This window comes from Malus domestica, chromosome 10 (genome assembly GCF_042453785.1).
Source record: "Malus domestica chromosome 10, GDT2T_hap1".
NCBI classification, from domain to species: domain Eukaryota; kingdom Viridiplantae; phylum Streptophyta; class Magnoliopsida; order Rosales; family Rosaceae; genus Malus; species Malus domestica.
In genome coordinates this window covers 1,821,690-1,832,963 of record NC_091670.1, presented here as the reverse complement: position 1 = coordinate 1,832,963, position 11,274 = coordinate 1,821,690, and the positions used below count along the sequence as shown (strand labels likewise).

General features: G+C 38.9%; 1 protein-coding gene across 1 annotated transcript; it reads left to right on the top strand.

Moving 5' to 3' along the window:
- The first annotated feature begins 6,444 nt into the window (after positions 1-6,444).
- Positions 6,445-8,778, top strand: LOC114819103 (alcohol dehydrogenase-like). Its single transcript, XM_029109083.2, has 9 exons — positions 6,445-6,542; positions 6,641-6,777; positions 7,022-7,068; positions 7,186-7,511; positions 7,610-7,692; positions 7,780-7,855; positions 7,993-8,150; positions 8,262-8,423; positions 8,518-8,778. Exons 1-9 carry the CDS (start codon positions 6,506-6,508, stop codon positions 8,632-8,634), a joined length of 1,143 nt encoding a protein of 380 aa, XP_028964916.1. The 5' UTR covers positions 6,445-6,505; the 3' UTR covers positions 8,635-8,778.
- The last annotated feature ends 2,496 nt before the right edge of the window (positions 8,779-11,274 follow it).

Genomic DNA, 11,274 nt, shown 5'->3' with positions numbered 1-11,274 from the left:
ATGTAGACTTGAACCCCAAAGATGGTAAAAAAGTACTGAACCTTTCATTCCAGGCCCGTGGTGTCTGTTTTAAACCATATAGTGATTTATGTAACCTGCAAACATAATCTTCATACTTTGGATCAACAAACCCAGGTGGTTGTGTCATATAGACCTCTTCTTTCAATATTCCATGGAGGAAGGCATTTTCACATCCAATTGTCTCAAAGTACAGCCAAAATGTGCTGATAAAGCCAGGATTAGTCTGACTGTTGTTGATTTAACAACAGGACTAAAGGTCTCTCCATAATCGATGCCCTCTTCTTGACTATATCATTTTGCCACCAGTCGTGCCTTATATCTCCCAATTGAACCATCAGCCTTCTTTTTTATCTTATACACCCATTTACACCCAACTAAGTTCTTGTGTTTGGGCAATGGAACCAAGGACCATGTTCCTTGATTATGGAAAGCTGAGATCTCATCTTTCATAGCATCATACCAAACTGGAGATTTCAATGCAAATTTATATGTTGCAGGTTCCACTTGAGTCAAATCAACACCTCTATTTTCATGAATAGCAGCAAGTAGAGCAATTTTCTTAACAATCCCACTCTTTGATCGTGTCTGCATTGGATGTAAATTAATTGAGGAATAGAGAGAACCACTTGCAGTTGGTCAGGTTGGAATTCAGTACCACATGGAATGTAGAGGATAAGGGCTGTGTTGTTGATGTACCAATGAATTGACCAGTAAAAGAACAGTCTGTACTGGAACTTGAAACTGCAATTGGGACTGTAGGATGATTTGCTGAAGATTGATGTAGTCTAGTATTTGGCATGACACTAGGTATAGAATCTGAATCTAATGGTATAGAACCTAATGATGAACTGAAAGTCCAGTGTTGAGGTGACTGTGGAAACACAAGAACATTACTTTGATTTGGAACTAGATTTGGGATTGATATATGTGATGGTAGTGGTGAAAAAGAACTAGGGTAAGATTTAGACACCAGAGAATGATAAGGAAACTCTGTCTCATCAAATAAGACATGTCTAGAAACATACATTTTGTTTTTAGAAACATCATAACAGAGAAAACCTTTATACTTGGATGCATACCCCAAAAATACAAAATTTGTTGTTCTGGGATCTAATTTGATACTAGTGTATGGCCTCAACCAAGGGTAACAAGAACACCCAAACACTTTCAGGTGTTGTATTGCAGGTATAGAGTTGTACAACAATTGAAATGGAGACTTATTTCCCAATACAGGATATGGCTTCCTATTAATCAAATATACTGAGGTTTGACAAGCAAAAGACCAAAACAAAGATGGTAAGGAAGCAGATTGTAATAAAGTGATGGATGTTTCAATGATATGTCTGTGTTTTCTTTTTGTTATCCCATTCTGTTCTGGTGTGTGAAGGTAGGACAATTGATGCTTTATTCCTTTATCAGATTGAAACTTTTGAAATGCTTTACCTATATATTCACAACCACCATCACTGTGGAGAGTTTTAATGGAAGTTTGAAACTGATTGAAGATAAAATTGTAAAAGGAAACAAATATACCGGAAACATCACTTTTATTGCATATGGGAAAAATCTAGCAATATTTTGTACAATGATCAATGAATGTGACATAATATTTGAATCCTTCTAGAGAAACACAAGGAGCAGGACCCCATACATCACTGTGGACAATGTCAAAGGGTTTTACAAATTTGTCTCCTGAAGAAGAAAATGGCAGTTTACTAAATTTGCCCTCTAAACATGTTTGACACACAGAAGGATCTTGATCAGCAACACAAGGAACATGAGAGGAAGTTAAAACTTGAGAGACAACGGAATTAAAGGGATGACCTAGTCTCTTATGCCAAATACTGACTATAACTTGTTTTTCCTAGAAAAGCGGCAATGTTTCCTTTATCGATAGCTGGATGAAACCGTGGTGAGATGATAGGATACAATCCATTATGACACAACCCTTTGTAGAGTATCCTCCCTGTGGTTTTGTCTTGAATCCAAAATGAAAAAACATCGAAAATCAACCAACAGTTATTATCCAAACAGATCTTATGCACAAATAATAAATTTTGAGACAGTTTTGGCACATATAGAATAGAATGAAGCCTAATAGGCTGCATTGGAGTTCTGAGAAGACTAGAACCAATATATGAGATAGCTAAACATTCATCATTAGTTGTTTGAATGATCTCATTTGAAGGATATGGAGTTGACAATGAGAGATTTCCCAGTTCATATGTCATATGATTATTTGCACCAGAATCAGTAAGCCAAACTTGTTGCTGAGATGGTGCTGATGACACTAAGAATGGAGAGTAAGTACCATTGGTTATTGAAGCATGCATAGCACTCATTTGAGACGTTGCATTCTTCTGAAAACATGTTTCTGCACTATGATATGGATTCCCACATACATGACAGCCTGATGCACTACTTGTATTTCGATATCTGCAGGTGTCAGCAAGATGATTATGCTTGCCACAAATTTGACAACCTTGGGAGACATTGGTATTTCTGAATTGACATGTAGATGCCAAATGATTATTTTTCCCACAAATTGACAAATTTGAGCCTGAAAGCCATAGTTCTGTGTTTGTGGTGGTGATGTACCAAGAATGCCAGGTGCCGGACTTGAATGAAAATTCTTTCCAGTACCATATTTTGGATTGAAGTTGTTTCCAAACCAATTTTGGCCTTTACCATTTTGATTAAAGGACTTATATGCATTGGAATTAGAACTAGCATAATTTCCACTAGAACCAGAAAAAGATTGATTCTTGGATGGCAAGCCATTGGTTTGTGCCATTAGTGCAGATAACACCGGTGATGGAGGAATAGTTTCAACCAGAGTTTCTTCAGCAAGCAATTGAGACCGAAGATCTTTCAATGATATCACAGTTTCACGGCCCCTAATCACAGAACTTATGGTGTTGAACTCAGTAGGCAGACCATTTAGTGTAAGAATCACTATATCATCATCATCAAAAAATACACCAGCAGCAGATAACAAATCCCATGCTTCTTTAATTTTTTGCCAATACACAGTGATAGAATCATTACCTTTTTTTATGGTTTGCAGCTCGGATTTAAGTTGAAATATATTTGTTCTTGTGACTGTAGAGAATTGTTCTCTAAGGCGACTCCACAGTTCTTTGGAGCTAGTACTCCCAATGGCACAAGAAATCGCAGCCGAAGACAATGTTGCAGTGATCAATTGCATTAACGCTTTATCATGCATTTTCCACACCTTGTAGTCATCAGATTGAACCCTTGTAGCAGAATCACCAGAAGATTCATGACAAAACTGTGCAGGACAAGGCATCGAACCATCAACAAAACCAATTATGCTATGTCCTTCAAGAAGCAACTCCATCAAGAAATGCCAAGCCAAGTAATTTGTTTCATCCAATTTCACATTTACCAAGTTTGAGACTGATGAAATCAAAGACGCAATCGGAGATTGTAGAATCTGTAACTGAGTAGCGGTCACCATTGTTGCCAATTACATAGGAATCTTGACAGAGAACTAACCACAAACACTTGGTGGGCACACTTTTGAGAAGACGAAACCAGACGAAGGGATACAGATGAAATACCCCAATTTATCAGAAAAGATCACAAATCCAGACAAGATCACAAAGAGAAGATAGTAGAAGCGGAAGCGAATGAAACCAAGATCGAAAGACCGCCAAGCTGCTATGCTTTAGGCGAATGATACCATGTAAACTATTGAAGAATGTTGATGAAGATAGTTATGCAGAAAGAGAGAAGAAGGAGAAGAGAAGATTGGGAGTTTAGAGAGAGAAGAGAATTTCATAAATGTATTATCTTTCTTGTTAGTTACAAATGATAGTTACAAAGTTTATATAGTTTGCATTGGTAGCTTACACTCTAAGCTACACTATAGCAAACTTTAACTAACTCTTTAATCTCTTGACACATGTCTAATTCACAGCCATATGATCTTAATACTCCTAACATCAATATCTCCTCGAACTTCGCAAGATACTAACGCGATCATGCAGAATGACTGAAATGTAATGATTTTTTAAAATCAACCAATTACGAAAAATCACAAAGCACATTTTCATAATTGATTTCTTGTTAAAGCACGATAAAAATCAGTGATTAAAATAAGAATTAAACTTTTGAAACTGCACAAATGCAAACTGATTTCTTGTTAACCCACATAAACGACGTTACTTGGCATCCTGTATCCCTCGATCTCTTCGCCCCACGCCAGCGGCGCCATATCACCGGCGAACGGTGAGATACATAAAAATCCCATCGATTTCTCACCGGGATCTGAGAATCTAGCAGAGTTACGTTCTCTGCGTGTGATTGTTCCATTCTTCTTCTTCTTCATTCTTTCTGTGCTCCCAGATAGCAGATAATCCAAAAGCTTTATTCTCTTGTGCCTGTTATTGACACCTGGCCATGAAGAACGCAAGCAGACCTTGTAGCAAAATCCTCAAATCATACATCTTTTTTTCATTTCCTTTTGGTTGCTTCATTCTTTGCTGCAGCTATTTTTCTGAAAATTCATCATAACCACTCGTTTTCATTTATATTAAAAAAATAAAAAAATAAAAAAATAAAAACTGAAAGGCCGATATTCATTTGAAAAAACCATGCGCATGGGGTCACGCTCAGGAGAGAAACACATACAAGTGAAGCCAAGTTGGAGTTAGCTAGAATCATAATTAAGCATTTTTCGGGAAAATTCTTCCATGATACGACTGACCTAATTTAATTGGATTATTTTTCTCTTGGAGTTTTGTGAATCCATATCATGCTACGAGCATTGGAGTATAATCTTCCTTTTTATTGGTTGTTTAATTTCTCTTGATATTTCCTGCCAAACCCGGGATTGTGGTCCAATACCACTAATCTTCCTGGTTTTTAGTCGGTAACTATGTTTCAAAGTTATTTTATTAATAAAGAATGATGACAAATGCCACCAGTCCACCTCTTGTATTAATGGAAATTTTTTCTTTATATCTTCTCTTTTGATTAAGAAAGATTACGAGAGAACCAAAAGAAGAAACATGAGTGTTTAGAATATTGAAACATGTATGTGGAAAGAAAATAATAATACTTGATATATTAATTTGAGCTTCAAAGCAAAAAAAAAAACTCATTGATCAAATTATTATTAACATTGCTAATACACTAGCTTCTGTTTTATTGTTTTTGTAATTTGATTTTAAAGTGTTTCTTCTTAACATTAGCAGTTATCATGAAGCTATAGTAATTATATATTTAACCAAAGAATTAAAGAAAATGAATTAATTGGGGAGTATAGTCTTATACCAAGTATTGGCCAGGGAAGTATAGTCTTGTACCAAGTATTGGCCAGGGAAGTATAGTCTTGTACCAAGTATTGGCCAACAGTACCTAGTATCAGGGATGGGCAAAATATCTGCGGTTATGGGTAACCACGGTTACCCGCCCATTTAAACTTCACAGTTATGGTTATGGGTAACCGTTTAGATAAATAAATGGTTATAGATATAACCATTTATTCGTGAAATTTAAATGGGTGATTATAGGTATTAACCGCAGTTATAAACGAGTAACCGTTTACCCATTTGTTTTATATATGTAAAATTAACACAAACCATATTCTCTATCGGACAAAACTTAGATCAATGCTATTGACTATAGTGCATGGTTTATATAGTTAATTATAATATAATGTAGCTCATTATATATATTATATTAATACTTTACATTATGGGTTAAATAACCCAAGAATATTGTCTTCTAAACAGTTTTCGTAACCCAAGAATACTTAGCAAATATTATATTACCTTCATTGGTAACAGATAAAAATATCGTCCGCAAACTATTATTTCAATTATTGGAATGGTATAAGGACTTAAAAAATTAAAATACGGAAATGTATGATGAATGTACCTATAACGATGTTTAAATGTCATAAAAAAGAAAATTATGGCAAATTTTTTTTAATTTTCAAGTTGTTAAAAAACATGTAGACAAGTGAAAAATGCATAATGGTAAAAAAAAAAAAAAGATAAACGGGTTAAAAAGGGTAAATGGGTATTAAACGGTTACAGTTAAATGGGTATGCGGTTATGGGTATGGTTAACCGTTTATAAATGGTTATTGGTATGAGTATAACCGTATTTAGGCAATTACCCAACGGGTAAACAGTTATGTGGGTATAAACATAAACGGTTATGGGTAAATAATCGTGATTACCCGTCCGTCATAACCGTTGCTCATTCCTTCCTAGTATCAAGCTGCAGCACGTAAAACCAGGGAATGGTTTTGGTTTTGCGTCTGGTATATCATATAATATAGTTGCAAATTAAAAAGTCCAATCTGGGACAATCAACAGTTATTTAATAAAGTAATTCGGCCTCCACTTGCCCTTATGCATATATAAATACCCACACAAGGTGCCTTTATTTCTACAAAAAGCCTTTAAGATTTCAATTTCATCAAGTTTTTTATTGGATTCAAAGCAAGAATGTCTAATACTGCTGGTCAGGTCATACGCTGCAGAGGTAAATTTCCTTTTTGTTTCTGAGATTATTTATTAATTGAAGGGTTTCTTATTTAATTTTTGGTTTATTAATTCTATTATTATTTCTGGTTTGTGTAGCTGCTGTAGCTTGGGAAGCAGGGAAGCCACTGGTGATTGAAGAAGTTGAGGTGGCACCACCACAAGCAAATGAAGTTCGCATAAAGATCCTTTTTACCTCTTTGTGCCACACTGATGTCTACTTCTGGGAAGCCAAGGTATGACATTGTTTTGAGAAATTCGCGGGAATGACCATTTTTGAATTTCGATTAAGAACTAATCAAAATCAAATATTAATGATATAGTGCGGTCGACTATCGATGACATAACCGATGATTTACGTAATTTGGATTTGAAAAATGATCATTGCTTTTCATTTTACTCCCAAGCATATTTCATTTTATTGATTCAAGATTCGCATATTTACAACACCAAATCTAAAATGGGTTTTCTATATTGCAGGGACAAAACCCTTTATTTCCTAGAATTTATGGTCATGAGGCAGGAGGGTATGTACATTTCTATAATCTTGTTACCAAATTAATAAAACACATAGGCAGACTATGCACAATTGAATCATTGATCATGAATTATAACTTATGCGGATTGCTGGTTAATACTTTTAGGATTGTGGAGAGTGTTGGTGAGGGCGTGACGGATCTGAAAGCCGGCAATCATGTCCTGCCGGTGTTCACAGGGGAATGCAAGGACTGCGCTCACTGCAAATCAGAAGAGAGCAACATGTGTGACCTCCTCAGGATAAACACTGACAGGGGAGTGATGCTCAGTGATGGAAAATCAAGATTTTCAATCAAAGGCAAGCCTATCTACCATTTTGTTGGAACTTCCACCTTCAGCGAGTACACTGTTGTTCACGTTGGCTGCCTTGCCAAGATCAATCCCTCGGCGCCTCTAGACAAAGTCTGTCTCCTCAGTTGTGGAATCTCCACAGGTAAATTGTTTATTACTGTAGAGCCAAATTGTTCAAGGATACAAGTTGTGTAATTGATATCATTTTCTTATTTAGTTTTTTGAATGTGTATTGTTTAGGTCTCGGAGCTACTCTAAATGTTGCAAAACCGAAAAAGGGATCAACCGTGGCTGTTTTCGGATTGGGAGCTGTAGGCCTTGCAGTGAGTCTTTTAGTCACTTTCACTTGCTTGCTCACTTGTCTATGTATGATGAAAAATGTGTGTCTAAGTCGATCCTTCTTTTTTTAGGCTGCTGAAGGAGCCAGGTTGTCTGGCGCTTCAAGAATTATCGGTGTTGATTTGCATTCGGGCAGATTTGAAGAAGGTAACAAACACAATTCCTATAATCTCTCAAAAATAGAACAATGGGGAGGAATATGTTTTTCTTCAGTTCATTAATCATTTTTTTGAGTTGACAAATATTCTCGAGACTTCTCTTAATTTTAACTTGGTTGTTTGCAGCAAAAAAGTTTGGCGTGACAGAATTCGTGAACCCAAGAGAGCACAAAAAACCAGTTCAAGAGGTGATTGCTGAGTTGACGAATGGAGGAGTGGACAGAAGCATTGAATGTACAGGAAGCGTTGAATTCATGATATCTGCATTTGAATGTGTCCATGATGTAATACTATAGCTTCTTCTCTGCCTCCATTTTCAAAAAAAATCTCTCTTTCAAATTTCAACGGGATATTATTTATTAACAAGTAAACACATAATTAAACTGCTATTTCAGGGTTGGGTTGTTGCTGTTCTTGTGGGAGTACCACACAAAGATGCCGTCTTCAAGACGCATCCGGTTAACTTTCTGAATGAGAGGACTCTCAAGGGTACATTCTTCGGAAACTACAAGACTCGAACGGACATTCCCTCTGTCGTGGAGAAGTACATGAACAAGGTAAAAGGCTAATTTTGATTCATGTTTTGCTTCCATGTTTTCCCAAATTTTAATTTGGTGAACACTCAACAATTAAATTAAATTAATGGTGCAGGAACTGGAGCTAGAGAAATTCATCACCCACAAAGTCCCGTTCTCAGAAATCAACAAGGCATTTGAGTACATGCTTAAAGGGGAAGGTCTTCGTTGCATAATCCACATGGAGGAATGAAAACTGAAAAGGCTTCATCTTTGATGTTCTGTTTTCGATTTCGTCCAAGTTTGATCTGCTTATAATGCATATGAGAATCTGTTTGCTTCTGTTGGACAGTTTCTATGGACATTTATATCAATAAATAAAGAACACAAGTCAATCTGTTTCTGTTTCTGCAAAATATATGTAGTTTTAAACCTCTTTGGCCTTGTATTTCTGTTTGGGCCCAAAATAACAGTTTGGGCCGAGTGTAGGGTCATTCTCGGCCCGGGAGGCCTTGCGACAAGAATACCACGGATCGTTCAGTACGTGGGCCTCCAAACCTAGGTCGGCTAGGTCATAACGCAAGAGGTCGAATCCTAGTGCAATAAGGAGTCTCGGCAGGACCCGGAAGCGAATCCGGCTCAGGTAAAGGACTAGGTTCACAGTCCTAGTGAAGGTAGGACTGGTCGAGTTGATGCTGATCAGGGAAAGGAAACCTAGTCCGAGTAGGTTTTTAACTCGACCTTGGGGGGAGCCATTGCTATAAATAGAAGAGGTTGCACATCATCCCAGGCCTCTGCAAATCAATACAAAACTGCCCTGCGCAAACTCTCTCAACAACTTTGAGATTTTCTTTTTCCTTTTTCGCTGACACATTTTCCGTTGGCATCAACAGCACTGTGGAAGCAACCGGTGATATCTTAAGTCGGCATAGATAGCTCTGTCACCGTAGAATCAATCGGTCTCGCAGTATCTTCCGTTGGCATCAACAGCACTGCGGCGAGAACGGTTGATTACCTATCCAAGTCTCGGTCGAGAAGGGTCTCTGAACCCTTATTGGTCGAGGTCATCTCATTAGCCTTCTCGGCAAAGTGAGGTGTTACAGTTATTACATTCGGCACATTGAAAGCCGAATTTGATATTGAACTTCGTAAGAATAGTAACCTTGTCTTCAGGTTCGAGAGCCCAAGAGGCCAAGACGTGTTCCTTTCTCGGCCGCAATCGCAAGACGCAGAAGTCAGTAGCGCGACCTAACGCAACATCAACAAATTTACTCCTCGACCGAGCTCGGCCGACGAGTTGGCACGCCCCGCAATCACCGAAGGACGTAGTTAGCTTATAGATTACTCGGCCTGCGCGCCACGTAGGCTTGGTAGTTTTTAGGGTTAACATTTTGGCACGCCCAGTGGGACCCAGTGCTAAACTACGAAGTTCATGCCAATTGAAACACGATCGGTAAAAAAGAAAACAGCTATGGGAAAGTCGACAGCCGATTTGCCGAGTCAGAGCATAGGACAGAGTGTGCCACAGGCGCAGAATCCCCTTAGCGCTGGTACGCCTGAGTTCACGAGCGCGACTCGTCGAGAGAGAGAAGTTAATCTCGGCGGTCAACTCCGTGGTTCAGAGATCCCTAACAGAAACACATGCGTTCTCAATGAAGGGATAGTAGAAGAGTGTGACGAGGATGGTGGTGAAGGATCTGACCCACCAACGAGGTCGTTTCTCCGAAAGCGACTAGACGAGCAATCTCGGTCAGTCGAGCAGACGTTCAGTCGAGGCATTGACAAGCTGCATGACGTGATACTCAGTTCCAATGATCGGCAAACCAGGTTGCTCGAAATGCTGGTTAGTAAAGTTGGTGGCAGCAGGCCTTTCGAGCTTCTCCAACATTGTCCACCAGGAAACAACCCGGTACCGATTGTACCGGCAGAGCCTATTCCTGCTCCGCTCAAACCAATTAACTTGGAAAAAGGAGGAGGGTCGAGTAGTAGGTCAGACGGAACCGACCAGAGGATCGAAGCAACACCTGTTGATATGACCGAAGTTCAGCGGATGATCGACTCGGCCATGAAGAAAGGGCCGAAGTTTCCCAAGTTTATTCATCCGTACCCAGCTTACGTGGAAACGTTTGGATACCCGAAGGGTTTCAAGATCCCAGATTTTAGTCTTTTTGCCGGTGAATCGTCCCTGTCTTCGTTGGAGCACGTGGCTCGTTTCACCGCGCAATGCGGAGATGTTAATAGTGATTTCCACAAGTTACGGCTGTTCAATTTTTCATTGACCGGCTCGGCATTTGCCTGGTACATCAATCTCCCTCTTAATTCCGTCCAAAACTGGGAGGAGTTGGTCGAGAAGTTCCACGAGCAGTTTTATCGGCCGGGGATGGAGATGTCAGTCTCTTCATTGGCACGGATGGCTCAGGCATCTGATGAGTCACCAATGGATTATCTTACTAGGTTTAAATCAGCTAGGAAGTGGTGCCGAGTGCCTTTACCCGAAGTCGAATTTGTCAGGCTTGCTTTGAACGGCCTCGACGTCGAATACAAAAAGAAATTCTTGGGGTCAAATTTTCGGGATATGTACGAATTAGCCCAACATGTCGAGCAGTATGATTATTTGCTCCGCGAGGAAAAGACTTCGAAGACTCCAACTCGGGGAACGATTTACAAGAACCCTACTGTCAATTATGCATCAACCGAGGATGAATGCGTTAGTGTGGATGCGGCTGAGATAGTGATAGATAAGCCATACGTTTGCAAGGCATTGACTCAGGTTGATTCTAGAGAAGCCAAAAGTCGCTCGACCACTGAAGGAACATTGAAACCGTCAAAGGTTTATACTTTTGATATTACCAAGGCTGACGCAATTTTTGACCAACTGTTATCAGCAAGAATC

Excerpts from the sequence above, each read along its gene's own strand:
- LOC114819103 (XM_029109083.2), top strand. The coding sequence starts at position 6,506 with ATGTCTAATACTGCTGGTCAGGTCATACGCTGCAGAG. Across the intron at positions 7,069-7,185 it reads TATGGTCATGAGGCAGGAGG|GATTGTGGAGAGTGTTGGTG; the intron begins GTATGTACATTT and ends TAATACTTTTAG. Across the intron at positions 8,151-8,261 it reads CATTTGAATGTGTCCATGAT|GGTTGGGTTGTTGCTGTTCT; the intron begins GTAATACTATAG and ends CTGCTATTTCAG.